General features: G+C 50.9%; 3 protein-coding genes across 6 annotated transcripts in view; all 3 read right to left on the bottom strand.

Moving 5' to 3' along the window:
- The window catches only part of LOC122366751 (cGMP-dependent 3',5'-cyclic phosphodiesterase-like), a 68,841-nt gene extending 62,714 nt beyond the window's left edge, over nt 1-6,127 (bottom strand). Inside the window, exon 1 of one of the 2 annotated variants that reach the window (XM_043339299.1) lies at nt 5,934-6,127. The gene's annotated coding sequence lies outside the window, so the exon portion shown is untranslated. The remainder of the gene's footprint in view (nt 1-5,933) is intronic. The other variant, XM_043339303.1, reaches the window with a different exon arrangement.
- A 1,004-nt stretch (nt 6,128-7,131) lies between these two features.
- On the bottom strand, nt 7,132-9,663 carry LOC122366749 (histone H2A-like). The gene is made up of 4 exons (XM_043339292.1): nt 9,544-9,663; nt 8,282-8,326; nt 7,644-7,851; nt 7,132-7,409 (listed from the first exon to the last, which is right to left on the bottom strand). Exons 2-4 carry the CDS (start codon nt 8,301-8,303, stop codon nt 7,238-7,240), a joined length of 402 nt encoding a protein of 133 aa, XP_043195227.1. The 5' UTR covers nt 8,304-8,326; nt 9,544-9,663; the 3' UTR covers nt 7,132-7,237.
- A 500-nt stretch (nt 9,664-10,163) lies between these two features.
- LOC122366744 (DNA polymerase epsilon catalytic subunit A-like) overlaps nt 10,164-18,747 on the bottom strand; it is a 56,786-nt gene continuing 48,202 nt past the window's right edge. For all 3 annotated transcript variants that reach the window (XM_043339285.1, XM_043339287.1, XM_043339286.1), the window contains exons 28-45: nt 18,156-18,613; nt 17,784-17,886; nt 17,290-17,561; nt 16,791-16,957; nt 16,245-16,425; nt 15,731-15,886; nt 15,207-15,346; nt 14,829-14,950; nt 14,519-14,607; nt 14,149-14,233; nt 13,663-13,866; nt 13,136-13,276; nt 12,727-12,868; nt 12,275-12,386; nt 11,791-11,923; nt 11,308-11,519; nt 10,926-11,058; nt 10,164-10,639 (exon numbers count right to left, since the gene is read on the bottom strand). In XM_043339285.1, coding sequence (XP_043195220.1) covers nt 10,463-10,639; nt 10,926-11,058; nt 11,308-11,519; nt 11,791-11,923; nt 12,275-12,386; nt 12,727-12,868; nt 13,136-13,276; nt 13,663-13,866; nt 14,149-14,233; nt 14,519-14,607; nt 14,829-14,950; nt 15,207-15,346; nt 15,731-15,886; nt 16,245-16,425; nt 16,791-16,957; nt 17,290-17,561; nt 17,784-17,886; nt 18,156-18,613 — 3,027 coding nt within the window. In that variant the 3' untranslated portion in view covers nt 10,164-10,462. The remainder of the gene's footprint in view (nt 10,640-10,925; nt 11,059-11,307; nt 11,520-11,790; nt 11,924-12,274; nt 12,387-12,726; nt 12,869-13,135; nt 13,277-13,662; nt 13,867-14,148; nt 14,234-14,518; nt 14,608-14,828; nt 14,951-15,206; nt 15,347-15,730; nt 15,887-16,244; nt 16,426-16,790; nt 16,958-17,289; nt 17,562-17,783; nt 17,887-18,155; nt 18,614-18,747) is intronic.

Genomic DNA, 18,747 nt, shown 5'->3' with positions numbered 1-18,747 from the left:
AAGCTAAAGACGACTGGGCGATGGGAATCTATCGAGCCTAAAAGTACCGCGCGAGCTCAGATCACTGAGCGTTGAATGACCCCAGGAGGCTCGATGGTCGGGTCACTGCGGATTTGACATCACAGATAATCATTTATTGTTGAACCGCCGGGTCGATGGATACTGGATACACTGGACGGCAGGATGAGCGTACCGGAATAGTGGGACATTTTCACATTTCCTTCCTCTCTCCTCCTCGGCGGAAGTCAGGGGTCAGGTCTAGAAGTCCGATACCTAAGTTTCAATGCCACCAGAGCGCAGTGGTCAGGACTCAGGAATGGCGACTGGCGTGCTTCATTCTTCAATAGCCATTCATAAGGTCAGGACCATGAATGCTGATCCGCAATAGCCACATCAAAGACCGGTCAGAACTGTTCGAGACTACGCTCCAATGTCCATCCAGAGGTCAGGACCGGGATACGTCATGTCCGGCTCCGCCTCCGATAGCTGGCGCTGGCGGCTGATCCACGACGGTGACGGGTGCAGCGGCGCAATGGGACGGCCATCGGCGCCACTGTCACATACGATCTGTACCAGCAGAGTGCTGATAAGTCGTCCGTGAATGTAAGTGGGTACATCACTGATGCCTATATCTGAGATGGGCTTCGAGGAAAAAGAGGGTGCGGGCCGTGATGATTTAAAAAATAGATGGGTAGAGAGTACCTTATCTCAAGAAGAACGCAACAAATTACATAGAAGTAGGTATGTCGCATTTGTTTTGTCCAGTCCGTCGAATGATCTTGGCTTAAGGCCGATTTAACCCGCGCCCCACTGGCTATTTATAGCCCCCCCCCCCTCCCGTTTTTCTGCAATAACTTCCAAACCGCTTGACGGATCGACGCCAAACTTTCAGTACCTACGGCTGCATCAATTTGACACCTTGTGTCAAAATTTAAACTTCGTAGCTACCATAGGTCGGCCGGAAATGACGTCAGAGTGACGTCATGTTCGTCCGATTTCGACGCAAAACATTGAACCACGGCAATCGCTCCCAAGAGCTCAGTTTTTAAGCTAGATCCAATTTCTTTGCATGAAAGGACTCAAAATTGACTGCGCTATCAAACTGCTATCTCGAATTTTCAAAATTTTGAAAATTTCGAAAATGTTATATAATAATATTCAAAATTTATATTTTTATATTTTTTTTTCAAAAAGTTGACTTTTCGAAAAAAACCGGAATATACGTGACACAACGCATGATGATGACTAACTCTAGCAAGTTTTAGCTAAATATCTTCAAAAATGGCCAAGTTATACGCATTATTGCAAAAAATTCACAATTATTAATTTTTCAAATCAATTTTCAGTACGTATTTGACATCGTACACCAATATAAATGGCACCATCGTGTTCCTGAGCTCAAACTGCATCCAATAGACACCTTTTTTGTTGAAAAATTTTAATTTCAAAATTTGACCTTTTTGACCTGAAAGTGACCTGACCTAAGCTGAATTCGACTCAAAATGACCTCGAATGACACAGACGACATCAAATTCGAAATCTATGGCCTAAATGGACCATAAAACATGTGTCACGTGACCGACGCATGGTATAATATTTTCGTGACCTGTGATGACCTGACCCTGACCTGAAAATCAAAGTACAAGTTTGGTACCCTCAAGGTATCTAGAGCATCTGTTCAGGAGTGTGTAAGCCAAAAATGAGCCTGCTCTGACTTGTAAGACGGCGCCCAGAGCCCAAAATGTGCACAAGCCAAAATGCTAATAATTTTTACTTTGACCTGACCTGTGATGTCATCGGTGACCTCGAGGTCAATGAAATTAGGTTTCGTTCGACAGTTTTTCCGGGGCTATCAGAAGCCGTTTGAATTTTGACGATCGGCCCAGTAGTTTCGGAGTTAGGAGGGGGGGGCTATGAATAGCCCCCCCCCCCAGTAGGGCGTGTTATACACAGACCCCAGTGGGGCGCGGGTTAAAGTCCGGTCAGATCAGGACGTCGGTCTAGGAATGTCATGTTGTATTTCACTTGATTTAGCAACTCCTGCTGAGCTCATCTAAGCCTTTTCCGACTCGCTACTCCTCAATATGATGGACCGAGTGGTCGCGATGGACCCAGTCACTCTGGTCCTGTGTGCGGACATGTTGGCCACTCGGCGAAGATGTAATGTTTGTCCGCAGGTGTTGACTGTGCTATCAGTTCTGAGTAGTGCACTGTTGACCCAGGGGCTGGCAGCTAGCCCGGGCAGCTCCCAGTGGAGACACTATGGTGGGTGGGTGCGAGAGTTCGACTTCATCGACGAGCCGAGCACGTATAGGCATTAGGCATACTCCCATCAATTACCGAGGGGAGCACGGTGGGGGCATAACGCATGGTCAGAAGCATTGTCGAGGACACCCTGTTTAGACCCACAATGTATTACGTATAGTCCCGAAACTCGGGAGAGAATGGAATTGGACATGCACCTATTGGCAGCTCTCAACTGCCAGCTTATCCCGTCGGTTTGGGCATCGTTTTGGCTGCGGATACAGAAAGTCATTAAAATTTCTCTGACGGATTAAATATTTACGGTCACCACCCATTGGTCTCTGGGAGGATGCCTCCCGGTGTTATATTTACTGGCTCCAATGACAGCGCGTCAAAGGTTTTATGGCTAGCTTGTGGGAGCAGCCCTATAGTGTGAACTGTTCCGCATATCTCGTTGGGGAAGTTCTTGGAATGTAGCTGCACGGCAGTATTTGATTTCACTTGATACGGCCACAGGCGTGACTAATACGGAACGGTATCTCAGTTGGCGCATAGGTGTTGAGTTGGACCATGCGTGCCGATTGAGGGCAAGTGCATACCTAAGTCCGAGTACGATGTAGATAACAACGCTTGCTATCGTTTCTTGCGATGAACTTTTGCAAACAAATAACATTCCTGTCACGGGGCCGCCAAAAGGAACGGGTTCTTTCCGAATGCCTACAGCTTACGGTTACGGACATAGTCGTTTACCTACATAAGTAACCGAGCGCTGCTGAATAACCTACCTACACATCGGGTAATCGTAGATTGATCTATTCCCGTTACAATTTCTCAACACAACCCCGAGTGCCATTCTGTGAGTGGGAACAGCAAGTGTACAGGAGGCATGAACATGCATAAATAAATTCCTGTAATGCATTGCATCGATCGTAGGTATCTATTCTCTGATAAGTATCCAAATTCCAAAGTCCATTACTTGGTAGCGCATTTGATCATTTCATTAGGTATGCCGACATGCACATAAATGACAGTCGGATTAACTGGAATACAAAATTGCGCGTCCAACCATGGGTAAACAAAATCGAGATAATAAAATGTCGATCTTCCATAGTGGATGTTCTTATTGTTCATGCATGAGATGGGCTCCGGGCGGCACCACAGTTCATGTCCAGACATTCACAGACCAAACTATGGACCCCACGATCAGCATGCGTACCGGCTGACCCTGTCCCTGACCAAACAACTCCCGCTCCATCGGCCCCCTGCACCTCTCGACACCAACCCGCGGTGCAGGTCGCCCATCCAGGACTCGGCACTGCACGCCTCCCGCTGGGAATACAACACCAGACGTGGCGGGGCTACAGTGCGGTGGTGCGGCGCGGCAATCGATATATCGGAGGGCTGCACGGCCCCCGCGGCCGGCTGTGCAGCGGGACAGCGGCAGGTCGGGAGGGAGCCACCGCCAGCACCTGCCCCCCCCCCCCCCCCGCCAGCAACGCACGCTCAATACAGTGCATCGCAGCGGAAGCGGTCAACAGGTCAGCGGGGCGCCCAGGGTCAGGTCAGTCTAGGGTCAAGGTTGGTCTGGTAGGTCCAGGGGGCAGGGGTCACAGTTTGGTTTGCTGGGTCTGGGCTCTGAGAAGGCGATGTTCTTGTTCGGTAGACCACGAGGTCAGTGTTCGCCTTCGGGTTGGTAGGCCTACCCGGATGTCTGGGCTTGGTTCGGAGGACCGGTAATCAATGTTGCGTCCGGTAGGTCGTATCAGGCGACTGATTCGGTCAGTCCAGAGATCAGAGGTCCGCGGCAGCTATGCAACATAAAAGGCGGCCCAGATTGAAACCATTGTAGTAGCGGATACAATGGAGAGGCACCTGAAGACGACTTCCTTGACCCTTTTACACATTCAAAAATGTATTCGCAGGCCGCAACATAAAACCTCCTGCGGTGCAGTCGCATTTTATAGGAAACATTTTGTCGCATTCATAGTTCACCATTTTGTCCATATCATAAGTGTTTCAACAGGCTTAGTTGAGACTTTCAATGTTTGAACAGTTTAATAAAATAAAATTTACAGTAAGTTCAAGTATTCCTGTTCTTTCATCGAATCGCAAGGGAGAACGTTTATCAATAGCGAGCGCCCGACGATTTAATTGCCTGATTTAAAAGGGACCGGAATTCCTTTGATCAGGAAATCACCATATATGGTTGGCAAATGATATTACACGTAGGCGCTTATAATAAATTACACGAAGGCGCTTATAATAAGCGCCTTCGTGAAATACGAACTGAGGTCTGCGCCCTCATAACTTGATGTATTGATAAAAAATTACTTTTGGGTAAAAGCAAAAGAATAAAAAGGAAGCCTAAAAAGTCACTACGAAGTGTCAGAATAGCAGGCCGTTAACCTAGCAATACATGTCCAAACTCCGTCCCACCATAATCATCCCGTGACATGTAGCTGCTAGAGGCTACATGGCAGCCGAGGCTCAATGACTAGAGTGACCGAGAGATGGACAAAAATGGCACGGAGCTTACCGCCGGCGGCCAATCCATCAGCTCAGAACGGACAATGATTCGGCAGGTACCATGTGCAGATAGTAAGAGATACGCCATCCATCGATAAGATTACATAATGCATCGGGCCTGTCTTTTTATATCCCTATTCTTTAAGCTCTTTTGAGAACCGTATCGCAGGCGAGGGAAAAAAACAGCAACGCTCTGAACAGCAGGGAGCTCCATAATCCCGCACTGGTCAACCAGGTTGCCACGCCCGCGCTAGCCCACATCCAGCATCGGCTCCTCAGCGACCCATGCTGGTCGGATGCGATGTCGAATTGAACTGTCGCCGACGGCCATCCGTTGACCGTGTCGGTGGCACCAGGGGTCATTTGTCGCGCGCTGCGGTGGGCAGGAGCTATCGACCGATGGAGGGGTCATCGGGCCATCAAACGGCGCCGCCGGCGTTCACTTTCTACTCCGAGGGACGCAACTTGACCGGAGCCGGGAAACGGGCATCGGCGGTGAGCCCGCAGCCGAGGAAGGCCTTCCCTATTTACCGCACACATGCCGACCGCCACTGTTTACCGTGCGCACGCAAACACGCGGACAAACAGACGTGCATCCCTATTTATACACAGGCATACAGACCGGCAGACCACGGACATTAATAATACACAGGCATAAGGTACTGGCGAATCCAGGTGGCGTGATGGGACGAGGCCCTCAGGTACAAAGTGTCCCGTTTGCTACATTCCCCGAAACGGTTAATTGTTTATTTGTTTCGGAACACGCATTTTTGTTGTCGCACAGCAACTGACGGACCCGAGCTGCCAACTCCACAAAAAAATGCACAGCTGGATCCGCCAGTGCATACGGTAGAAAGATGGAAAGATGGACAGACAAATGCAGAGACCTTAGCGAACAATAATACAAACCGACATGCCTACCGGCAGACCAGACCGACATGTCGACACACCCACGCCTACAGATACATAAAGGCGGCCACCTTTTGACAGACACACAGGACACAGACACTCAAGACCAAGAAACACGAAAACGGCCCCTCCCACGACACGTACAGTTAGTAAAAACAGACGGCATGAATACTGAATAAGCATTCGACCAGCCAAACCCCACCCGCTTTAACACGCACTCGCCCCAGCCAACACCCAACTGGCTTTCCACTCACGCCTTGTAGGACCGCAGAGCTGCCCCGCCGCTGCGACGTTCAGTCTGTATTCTCCGCACCACTGCTGTCTCTCCGCTCACCGCGTCGCCGCCGCTCGCGCTCGACGGTGGCCCGCTACTGACGGCTACGTCGGCCGGCGGCAGCACGGGAGCCGACCGATAGCACCCGGCGCCGGCGACGGACCGCCTCCGCCCGCGCACCGCCGAGACGCGGCCGAGCGGATATCACGGGAGGTCGCTTATCACGCACGGTTTCTATGAATGTTCTGTAATTGTGCTGTGCCCCGGAACATCTCCGAAGTACTTTTCGTTAAAAACTCATTATAAGCGTAGGTGACGTCAAGTCCTGAAACAGGCGAACATTTCAGTTTTAAACAATGCAAAAGCAATTATATGACCATATGCAATACAGCACATGCTTGAAACGATATTTGAATGTGCTTAAATAGTGACCAGTCTTCCAGGCATAATATTGCTTGCTATCCTTATGATGAAGTGGTCGCAAAACTGATTTTCGTTCCGGTCATAGAGATAAAAATCACAGATAACTTTCACTCACCCTGTTCATCTATCAGCAGCAGCAAGCTACAAAACAATCGGGCCGTCGTAGCTAGGCTATAGCATCTTCTGAGAGTGAGTTGAGGACTGAGCGACTAGCATGACCTGACCTTGGATGACCTATGACATTTTCACGCACGCCGAAAAGGTGCATGACACGGGGTGCCACAAAGGCACCCGTGTCACCGTCTTTTACATGAAACATAAGAAAATTAAAGCAAAATCTCTTTTGCCATTAAGTGCAGGTACCTATTTCAAATGTTTTCCTTACAAATTCATGCAAGTTTTTGGGGATGTTCGATCCCCGGCAGGAAACGGGTCAACTCATCTGTTCGACTCAACGAAACATTAAAGCTCGAGTGTTAAATATCATGAACAAATGAATTAACTAATCGAAGCAATACTATGACAGCTTCTCAAATATTTATATACACTATGCCTCCACATTCCCTGCCCAAATAAAAAATACAGCCTGCTGGCTGTTTGCTTGTGATGAGCCATATACAAGAGTAGGTACTTTTTTCCGGACAAGGGCTCAGGTCTCCTTACAAGACGGGAGAGACATCTGGCCAAAGCCCTTCACACCAGAGCTTCCCCAACGAGACGACAGCGGCGCCAGTCGCTCCTCAGACACACAAATATCTCACAAAGTCATCGTTTATTTAACAAAAGAACAGTAGCCCCGTAAAACCCCACAGAGCGAATCCCTCCCCACCCTCCCGCCATGGCACGGACCCCGTTCCCCGATCAGTACTCCTGACTCTGGCCCTTGCTCTTGGGGCCCGACTCGGTCTTCTTGGGCAGCAGCACGGCCTGGATGTTGGGAAGGACGCCACCCTCGGCGATCGTGACGCCCGAAAGGAGCTTGTTCAGCTCCTCGTCGTTACGGATGGCCAGCTGCAGGTGCCGGGGGATGATCCTGTCAAATACGAGCACGTATTTAGTGACAGACTTAACACTAACAACACCATAACATACTGAAGGACAGCTGAAACAACTGGCATGTTAGAGAGCACATTTCAATGCAATGAATGTTGAATAGTGAATACAAAACAGAGCTTATCAATGATTACAAACATCATAACTGCAATGTGACGTGTTCACTGCAAAAGATGGGTTACACACATGCACAACAATCTTATGATATCCTTACCTGGCCTTCTTGTTGTCACGAGCCGCGTTGCCGGCCAGCTCGAGCACCTCAGCGGCCAGGTATTCCATAACGGCAGCCAGGTACACGGGGGCACCGGCACCGACGCGCTCGGCATAGTTACCCTTGCGCAACAGCCGGTGAATGCGGCCCACGGGGAACTGGAGACCCGCTCGCGATGAACGAGACTTTTGCTTGTCCTTGGACTTTCCTGTGTGGGTCATGTAACAAAATCTGAGTTGGCAAGCCTGGCAAGCAGGAAGTGATGATGGAAGAATACATGGATCATGGCAGCACTCAGTCAACAATCAATTATTAGCTATTGTAGTGCATTTTATGATGGCACACCTTTCATGCATGTGCTGGCATCAATTGACACTGTTGGGGCATCAATTTGGGCTAGACTCATTTTTCATTACAGTCTGGCAAATAAATGAAAGAAGGGACACAAAGAGCAGCAGCCACTGATGCATGTGCCTTTATATTGCCTCCTAAGAACATTTCTCTCACAACTTTTCAGGCAGTTTTTTCTGAACTCTACATTTGCAGCAGTCAAACCACAGGCAAAGTGATTTAGGAGCTTTGTCTTCATCCTTTCTTAGATTTGTCAGACTTAAATTAGCATAAGGTAACATACACACCTCCTTTTCCCCGAGCAGACATTGTTCAGTTGAATGACCTGAAGGCTGAAACAAAATCAGGGAGATTGTAATACAAAAGAACTCCATGTCCTGCCTAGCCTGTCCTAAATGCTGTTGTCATATTAGCATGAACACGTGTGATACCATTAACTACCACAGTAAACACTAAACAGTTCCCCTAATTGAAGGCATTCTGTACTCTGTATCATTTAACAAAGAAACTTATCTTAAAAAAAAAAAATAATTATGAAGCAGACAAAGCCATCAACCTTTTGGGATTTAATTTGTGCAGCATTTGGGAAATCATTCTTAGTCTGCAAATTGTTTTTAGAGAAATCACTGAAGCATTGCTAAATCAGTTATAAAACTATTTGTTGTATACCCTGCCTGAAATAAAATCCCAAAAGCCATGCATGGAAATTGAAATAGAGCAATGCATTGAAATAATTAATAATAGGCTTTCAAATTCATCTGAAGCTGAGTTTGATGATTGTGTTTGGGCTTATAAGGTTGCTGGAAATAGGAGAGGTCATGGAATCAGAGGACAAGAAGAACAGGCACAGTGACTTCCTTGCCATGTGCCACTACCACTGGCACAGGCTGATCCAGAAAAGGCATCTTGGATGCTGAATGGCGGGGTTATACCCCTATTGATTTATCAAAATTTGAAAACTCACTGGGTTTGGATTACTTGCCAAATGTGGCACAATTATAAAAAAATTGTTGAGTTCCAGCCCTGCATGTGGGGACGTGCATTTGCGCTAAATGCCCCATCCCCCTGAATCTGCCAGTGACCACTGGCATGCTTTAGGAGCAAACCTGCAATCTGTCTCTTTAAAATGGTGCTGCAAACTATCACAGTGCAGGCACCAGACCTGCACAGAGGTGTTTGCATGAGTGTACTTAGGCAGTCGCCAGTGGCAATGCTAGAGCCAAACCAACTGCCTACAGCAACAGTCACTGTCAAATTTACATAGGATAGATAAGTAAGGCACGTGTCAGGGCTCAGGCACGTCCCTACAGCATAGCACAACACAATTCATATGCAGCGTCAAAAAACTGAAGGCTATATGAAAATAAATGCAAAAGAGCAAGCATTACCATTATTGGTGCAAACTGCAAAATTTAGTTTTACTTTTTGTCTTCCCCATGCTTGATGCGATACAAATCGTTAAAATTAATAAAAATGATAACAACAAAGTATTACGTCCTTCAACCGCTTTTATGTGCTTCTCTATTAACAAATAAAGCAATGCACTTACCGAAAATATCCGAAACAACGCCTAGCCCTCGGAAGAATGCGTGGACAATTACCGTCGTCCGTTACGTTGAGCTTGCGTTGAGCTTCGCACCGAAAATGCCGCGTATAGAAATAATGAAAAATGGCGCGAAGTCAGTTTTGTATTTGTTCCAAGAGAAACACCGGCACTAAATCAAATTTGTATAAAAATGATACCCATACCACCGCTTTTCAAAACCGTTTATCATTCAAAATTTTACTTTTAGTGTTGAAGTTTCATAAAACAGCAAGACTTATCAAAATACATTCAGCGTTAAAACTGTACCAAATCAAATGACTTCACATCGAGAGTATGACTCCGTCTGCTTCCGTCCCTGCTGTCTGCGCTCGTTCTGCACTTTCACTAAAGATTGCACGTCTCATAAGCTACATGAAGCCCTCAGATAGTCGTCAAATACCTGCGTAGGGCCCTCAGAGAGCATGGCTGGCCCTAAGCGGCCTTTAACCTTGGATTTAGACACGCCACGTATGATTCCGAAAGACTAAGCAAGGGTTTCCACTTTTCTCCCAACCCATCAATATTATATGCCCCGCACTTCCACAGCCCCAAATATCAATCCGCCCCAGTCATAAAGGTCCGAGTTAGAAAACGGTTTGTATATGAGAACAAACAACATACGTCATACACCGCATTAGACGCGCAGGTAGCGTTGACAAAATGAATCAACACTCCTGTAAAAGATCACATCACATTCGGTGAAAGGCCATTCAGACCACAAAATGTCTTCAATTACATCGTTGAAGTCACAAAAAGACTTCTGCATAAGTGACAATGACTCAAAAGGCGCACTGACACACAGGCATCTCAAGCTGGGACATCAATCATCACGGCCACTGACATCTAGCGACCACAACGGCGCTCTCAGTCCACCAATCATCCGCTAGGCGGCGCTGCAGTGCTGCAGCGTCCAGCCGACATGCTCCAGCAGAATGGGCATATCAAACGACTGGGCGATGTTCCGGAAGACCCGCAGCCGACTGATGAGATGGGTTCGGCTCTCCAGACCGCGGTACTCGCCGGCACACTCGCAGATGGCCGACATGTTGAGCTGTTTCACCTGCGGGCCAATCAGGGGCGGCGTCAGCAGGGTGTAATCAATGTCATCAGCTGAGTGCAACCAATCAGAATATGCCGATGGAGGCACAGATAACCCAATAATATATGACCGGCATCAACAGACTATAACTAGGAGACCAGTGCAGGGTGCAACCAATAATCGAAGTTTCTCTACAACCTGTCACCTTACAAAGACTCAACCATTTCCATAATCATGATCAAGACCACCAACCAGCATGGCCAAAACCCATCCTCCGTCGATCGATCCCGGAGGCCCGGCGCCTTACCTGTTTGCACTTGACACACTGCAGATCCTGCAGTACGAACGCCACCAGACTCCTCTGGAGGACGGCCAGCAGCGCGTGCTCGATCTCGTGCTGGTCGTAGGGCGTTTCACAGAGGGGACACTGCCAGCACGGCCTGCGGGTGGGGCGAGGGCGGGTAGATGGTCAGCAAGATGCTAGTACACCGAATAATTCTACACCGGATTGCAGCCTGGTTGACCTATAGTTAGAGCAGCTGCTGTGAGCAAATCAGGCCGGACACAGCGGCCTGGCTGCAACTTTACAGAGCCACACGAAAACGCCCCGAGTACGGGGGAGGAAGGATAATTATAAAACAACATAACAACAGCTAACATGAATATATTGTCCGTCGTCGCGTGCTCACCTTCCCCCGCTCTCGGACACATGTGTATCCTGACAGAGGTCCACGTCGCGGCAGTGGTTGCACGCCTTACAGATGACCTCGGGCAGCACGTGCGAGACGCACGGGTCCACCCACTCCGCCTCCGGGCTAAACTCGCCCACCCCGATCAGTTTGAGCAGGTCTCGGCGCAGCTTGGTCACCTCGGCTTCCACGTGCTGGTCGAGCGAGAGCACCTGGCGGACAGGGAGAGGGGTGTTGGATGGAGTAGAACGTGACGGCATTTCAGTCTGCTGGACGGCAACGAATAAAGGGACACGGTGAAAGCTGAACCAAATGATCAAATCCTCTTGAGCGAGAAATTACACAATACGAATCAAATTGGAACAGCTTGAAATGATCAAATTGAACAACAGGGATGCTAGTTATTACAGTGCTTCGTTTGAGAGATGTGAATCATATTACTTCACTAAAGAGAAGCCACGAAACAGGAAGAGATGCTCCTACCTTGCAGATGGCCTTGACGAACTCGAGCGCCGGGTTCTGCAGCAGGAGGTGCGAGCCGGGTAGCTGAGGGAACAGTGGGTTCGGCTCGGCGCCGCGCGTCGAGTGCAACTTCCTCTGCATCTTCTGCGTGATCCTGTCGGTCAGATCAGGTCAGGTCACCCGAGATATGTCAGTTTACAGCTCGTGGCTATACTCTGCATTCAGGCTAGATTAAACGGTGACTCAGTCAACTAATTACGCTAGCGTATGACACCGAGGTAAAAGCAAATCCCGTGGATTGCATATAATTATTTTAATTAATCATGGCTAGGTTCAGGGATGCTAGAGCGCATCGAGTGATTGGACAAAAATGGTACGACTTCACAACAGCAGTCCGCTGTTTCCGACATCGGATACCGCCGGCTGAAGCTCGGCTATCTCTAGGAAAAGCGGGCCCCGTTAACAATCGCTCAGCCGCCGCCGTTCCCAAAGCAGTGTCACTTACATGAAGAGTTTCTGAGCCATCTCCCCGGTGATGAGGTTCTTGGCGAACTCGACAGCATCCTGGAACTTGGCCTGCGGCTGGCTGGAGACCCGCCGCCGCACGGGGGTCCGACCTGAGATCAGATGTCTCAGGTCAGGGTCAACAGGGGGAGGGCGCTGACTGGGGACCCGCCGTCGCAGTAGGGTTTTACCTGAGTTCGGGGGTCAGGGTAAGCAGATGGCACTGGTGGGGTGAGAGGCTGAAAGCAGAGACCCCCAAGTGCCCTGTCCTGTCTTACTCTGCTGACCAGTGACATACACTCCAGCTCTGCTCTGCCTACCCCGACCATAGGCCGTGACCCGTGATGAAACTCTCACGGTCCTGTCCTGTCTGTCTGAAGTCCTCGAAGCCTCCCAGTCCAGTCTCCCCCCCCCCCCCGGACACCTCCCCCAGCTCTATCCCCCGTCACTGACCGGGCGTGAGGGCGTCCACCTCAGCGGCGATCTGCTGGTACACGGCCGAGATGTAGCTGGCCACGATGGTGGCAAAGTTGGCCTGGCAGGCGCCCTCCTCCGGCAGGTAGTGGCTCATGTTCCACGACATCTCCACGGCCAGCTGGACAAAAAAAAAAAAGAGGGGACGGTCAAAACTGGAAGCGGGGGACAGCCAGACAGACGAATGATGAGCTTCCAGACCTCTAGAAGGTAGCCATGTCACACCGAATGGTTGTGGGCTAGACCACATTTTAGGGATTTTGGGAAAATTTGTCAAGTCAGCAAAAGATGGGAAAGCTTTGAACTGCACACGCTTCTTGTAGCGTCTCGTACCTAAGCTAATAATGCTGATGACATGACCAATGCGGGAACATCCCTCTACGCTCACCCCCTCATCGTCGTCCTCTGTGTCGGCCAGCGCGACGTCCTCCGACTGCGGCGCCGCGTCCTCTGAGGACTGCCGGCCGTCCTCGCCCTCCAAGGACGCGGTCGTCTTGGGCAGCACGCCCCGCACGCCGCCAAAGTTGGCCTGGTGAACACAGAGCCGAGCAACAACGGTCAAATGATGGTCCAGTCGGGTGAGCTATCATGGCGGGGCTCAGAACAACTCAAAAGAAAATTTGGCACTGCAAGACCTTGCGAAGCGACGTAAATCAGCAGGCGGCTGTGCAGCTTGGCACAAAATCAACGATAATTACCATTACCAAGAGCGCGCCATATTCTCAACATTGCATGAAACGGAAACAGTGTCAAAATATAACAAAAAGGTCGAAACGAAACGAAAAGGTTTCTAACATACGAAAACGTTTCTATCATACACACACCGCCCCAACAACCATCCATGTAGCCGTCATCACAGCTCAAACTATTTCCGCCCCCACCCCTCCCTGACGGCAGTACCACCGCGCCACCTACCGGGTCCAGCCACAGCAGGTACTCCCAGCAGTGGGCATACGTGATCTCCATTCCCTGGAACAGCTCCTTGGAGCGCACCGAGCCCAACACGTAGTCCATGTAGGCCAGCGCGTCCGGCACCGTGCGCTTCTTCGTACACACTATGATCTTGTTGAAGTTGGCGTAGACAATGACGGCACCGAGTCGCTTCAGCTCCGAGATCAGCTGGAGGGATGAGAGGGCAAGGAGGCAGTGTCAGCACAATGAAAAGATAATATGTAGCAGAACCATCCGCCGCATGAAAATCGGCAACACAGAATATGCTGGGTTGTCACTGAGACAGGACGTATATTTAGTCTTGATGATAATGAGGAAGTCAAATAAACCAGTCACCGAAGTAGTCAAACTTGACAAATCACAATCCTTATCAATCATGATCCGCTCTGTAAATATCCTTTCATGCACCAATGGCGTCATCTTAAGGGCACCAGACCCGGCTGGGCTCACCTGGAGGAACAGCTTCTTCATCACCACGTGCAGGATCTTCTTCAGCGCCGGATCGTACATCAGAGAGTTGGGACTCCTCAGCCACCTGGAGAAAACACGAAGCGTCAGCAGGAGCGAAGGCACTGCACAATGAAAGGAAAAACTAACGAAATAAAACGAGAATGATTTTTTTCCAATTGATTAACGTAGCGCGATAGCATGCGCGGTGAGTACTCGTCCACTGTCTAACTATGTAGATCACTGAGCGCTCACCGGTACAGGTGGACCATCTGGTAGTCGGCGAACATTTTCTGGTGCTGCGCCCCCCCCCCCCCCCCCACCAGCTCCCAACCCCTCCTCCCCTTCCCCAATGTCAGTGATGAACGCTCACCGGTACAGGTGGACCATCTGGTAGTCAGCGAACACGTTCTGGTGCTGCGTCACGTCCAGTAGTAGCGAGTGGACCATCGCCCTCAGAACCTGCCACAGGTCAGATCGGGTTTCATTTAGAGAGGAAACAAATCGACAATGTGGAAAAATGAAACAACGGCAACGCTAGCAGACACACCCGAAGACTTGCTGGTCTAAAGTACAATTCCAATGGCTAGGTAATGGCTAAACCTCAGTTCATATAAAAATACTCCGCATTCCGAAACGTTTAATGCAATGCAGTATTCTGCCTGATCCGTCCTGTCGCTCACCTTGAATGCGCCGTAGCTGAGGACCGACTCGTCATAGGAGGCCATCTGCGGCGTCTGTCCCGCCAGCATCTCCTCCAGCGAGACCTGCGGCGCCGCGTCGAACGCCACGTACGAGCTGATGCCTGTCGAGAGGGGTCGACAGGAGTCACCGTTAAAAGGGACGCCACGATACTCAGTCGAGGGGGAGTTCGAGGATTGAGGAGAGCCAAGGTATAGCTGGTTCGCGGAGAGACTGGTATTGTCAACTATGAACTGAATCGTATGCGCTATCTGGTTGTTGTATGTGCCTCTGAATATGTCCGACTCTAGTCTGAAAGCAGACACTGTATCTGTAGCTCCAGTTGTCTGTATTTGCATTCTGCATATTCCAACCCTTACCTTCGGCCTCGCTGATGTGCTGCGACTGCAGGATGGCGGTGGGCGCCAAACTCTCCACGTCCAGCTCCAGGCAGATGGTCTCGTACGCGCCGGCGCAGTTGATGTCCGACCGGCTCAGCTCCTCACCCTCGATCAGTAGCCTGTGGTACACAGGTTAGCAGTCTGTGACTCGGGGACGGGTGAGCAGTGTGTCCCATGGGTTACATAGTTATTAGGTTATCGCCGTGTGACAAGTGACATGAGGTCAGAGAGTAGCACTCTGTCACGCAGGGTCGGGGGCGAGATGTGAGGTCAGCCTGTATCAGTCTCTCAAACGAGGTCAAAGTGACAAAGGCAGTCAGGTGACAGGAGGTCAGCATTATCAGAAACTAGGCACTCACGAATCAAAAACCAACGGCAATATAACCAACCTGTCAGTCTATTCTCACTGATGCAATGACCATTAATTTTCCCCGATCTTAGACCTCTCACCCAAACCCACTCCAGAGTCCTGACCTCCCGCCTCGCTGAGCCCCGTCACTGACCTCTGATCGTCGGCCTCCTTGCCGCCGAGGTCGGGTCGCTCAGTCGGTGACGCCCACAGCACGTGGTTGTGTTTACGCAGGTGGCGTGCGTAAAACAGGTCCTCACCAAACAGGGTGGCGTCGGCCGGCAGGTTACCCACCGGCACGTGGAAGTACCTGTGACACGGAAGCGTGGGAAAGGACGGCGGTGTTAACACAACAGCTGCACAGCGGAGCTTGTAGTCAATCATTGGTCAGCGAATGTTGCTTTCGTTATACGAGCTTTTTTTCTTTTTTACCCGGAAAGTATTGAACGGATCATAAGAAACGCTTTTTGAACAAAAATGCGTATAATGCCCAAAATTATTTCTTTCTAGCTCTGTCTCAGGCAGCTATACATACATTAGTCTAGAAAAACGTTCCCCGCCTTCTTTTCGTTCCCATTCACCGGGTCATGTGGCCCTCCCCTACGCACGCGACGGTCCTGACGTTCCTCACCACTGGCTCCTGTTGGTCCCTCACCGCGGTCGCTCACCTGCACTGCTGTATGGTGGTCTCCAGTATGACGGGCGAGTTGAGGAAGTGGCGCAGCATGGCGCGAGCGCCCACCCGCTGCCACTCCAGGCCGGCAAACAGCTGGTCTGAGTCGGCCACATGGATCGGTGCCAGAGGGAAGTCGCCGGCGATCGGCAGCACGCTGTACAGCGCGCCGAACTCTGCCAGAGGGAGGACAGGGGTCAGATTTAGGAGAGGCAGGAGTTCGCGCGTTTAACTCTGTGAGGTCCAACAAACTCACTCAACGGTAAGAGGTACCAACAGGAGTGGTATTACTGCCTAAAGGAAGCGTAGGACATTTAATTAGCAAAGATAAAGTAACAACGTCAAGAAACAAGTAATTACATTGAGCCGAAAATCGCGATAAATGCTAACCATCAGTTTGCTTTTCGGGTCACCCTGAATGTATTGGATATCGGGTCCTGTATTGTATGCGTAATGTGTATCACAAGTCCTAGCACCACCAACACTTCGCCAGAGTTCTCCTCTGCCCAACCCATTCCCCCAGAGAATGCAGCCCACCCACCGAGGTAGGACTGTACGGCGATGACGGTCGGACCGCGCTTCTCGTCCTTGTAGGCCTGCAGGGCGCGCGTCAGCGACCGGTAGGCCGCCTGCTCGGTGGTCTCCAGCTGAATCTGGAAGCTGAGCTCCTCCGGCGGCAGGGAGTCGGCCGGTGTGCCGCGGGACAGCCTGAGGGGGTCGCAGGGGTCAGAGCGAGAAACCACTGTCGCAAACTGTCCACCGTGTTCAGCAGGGTCAAGGAGCTAAGGAGAGAGGTCATGCATAATTCAAAACTCACTTTATCAATATATTTAACTTTAATCTGACATTTCCACTGAAAAGGCATCTTAGCTGAATCCTTCACGAAAAAAAATCACACTGACCTATTTCATTCTAAATTCATATTAGCCATACTCAGCGGTCATTTATTACTGCAAAAGTGCAAATGCCGTCGAAGCTCTGCTACCTCCCTAGTTCTCTTCCCAGCCCTCACAGTCACCTCTCTTCCCTCGCACACTCACTTTCCGTCTCGTTCGGCGGCGTACAAGGTGCGCAGGTTGGGCATCTGGTTGGAGCGCTCCGTGTTCACGAGCACGACCAGCGCGCGTCCTGCCGGCGGCATGAACAGTCCGAACAGGGCGCGTTGTCCGCTGCGGTACTGGTAGAGGAACAGGTGCCGGCAGCTGCCCGACTCCAAGTACCGGTATTGGTTTACCGGTGTAAACATCAGGTGGTTCAGCTCGAACGTGTCCGTCTCGGCTGCTGAGAGCTGACGGTGGAACCGAGGGTCCACCTGTGGGGAGGGGGACGGTGTCAGAAAGCAAATGACAAAGGAGCAATGACGCCAAGGGTCAGTCTGCTGCAGATGGTGGAGATGTCAAGGGGGGGGGGAGAGTGAAGTGCTGACAGTGGTATTGGGGCCCACGGTGCCACTTCTTTGTGCTCGTAAGCACAGCCTAATGGTTAACACTTTAAACAGACCCCGCAGACCAACTACTGTCTATATCCCGCTTACCTGGACAACACAGCCGAGCTGGGAGACGATTCTGAACAGGGCCGGCAGCTGGGTCTCGTAGATTCCCTCGATGTCGGGCGCGGACAGGTTCGCCATCAGCTCACTGACGGTGACGGAAATAACGCCAGAAAGGACGTCACGTTAGACACCGGAGGAGTGACGTCAGCACTGCATTTTGGCATTGTAAAATATGTAAACATTCACATATTATATAGACTATATCCGGAAGAATTCGTCGCACACCCTTGCCACAACTAAACTGCCAGCGATGCCCGCACCAAACTTTTGTGCTGTCGGCTTTTGTCGACATTACGATCCCGTAAAAGAGAGAGTGGGATGTAGCCGGGACCCTCCCCGCCCGGCGGCACTCACTTGCTGTGCTCCCGGTACACATCCTCCGGCACGGCGTATTCGTAGAGATGGTACACCGGGTGAGAGCGTGGCAGCGTCTTCACACACCGGCGCCACAGCTCGCCCTCTGAGCTCGGCTTGGCCGTGCGCTGGTTCACGTAGAAAATGCGCGGCACCACCAGCTTGATGAGGTGCAGGTCGCCGCCGACTAGACACCAGAGCCGGTACAGGCCGGCCGTGCCCGTGGGCACCACCTGGATCAGCTGCCAGGGTGTGTCGAGTACGGTGCGCTGCGCCCGGCGCAGGAAGCCGCCCAGGGTGGTGGCGCGCGGCCCGCCGCCAGCGCCCGCCACGGAGGTGACCAGGGGCAGCTCTCCGCCGCCGGCCGCCACGCGCGCCCGCTTCTGCCGCTCCTGACGCTGGCGACGCTGTATAGCCCACTTGCGCTTGTGGAACGCCAGCCAGGCGAGCATCGACTCCTGCGGGGCGAAGGAGTGTCGGGGAGTATGGTGACTGCAAGGCGGTGACGGTAGGTTACTGGGGACCGGCAGTGGAGCTTATCGTGGAGAGTGAATGACCAAATAACGGTGTGCTTTAGCAAGGTAGTCAAACC

The sequence above is a fragment of the Amphibalanus amphitrite genome, unplaced genomic scaffold, assembly GCF_019059575.1.
Source record: "Amphibalanus amphitrite isolate SeventyFive unplaced genomic scaffold, NRLGWU_Aamphi_draft 000828F_arrow, whole genome shotgun sequence".
Classification (NCBI taxonomy): domain Eukaryota; kingdom Metazoa; phylum Arthropoda; class Thecostraca; order Balanomorpha; family Balanidae; genus Amphibalanus; species Amphibalanus amphitrite.
This window is presented reverse-complemented; position numbering and strand designations above follow the sequence as displayed.

Coding starts and splice junctions, on each gene's coding strand:
- LOC122366749 (XM_043339292.1), bottom strand. CDS start 8,303: ATGTCTGCTCGGGGAAAAGGAG. Junction 7,852..8,281: donor GTCTGCTCGGGGAAAAGGAG/GTGTGTATGTTA, acceptor TGACCCACACAG/GAAAGTCCAAGGACAAGCAA. Junction 7,410..7,643: donor CGTGACAACAAGAAGGCCAG/GTAAGGATATCA, acceptor CGTATTTGACAG/GATCATCCCCCGGCACCTGC.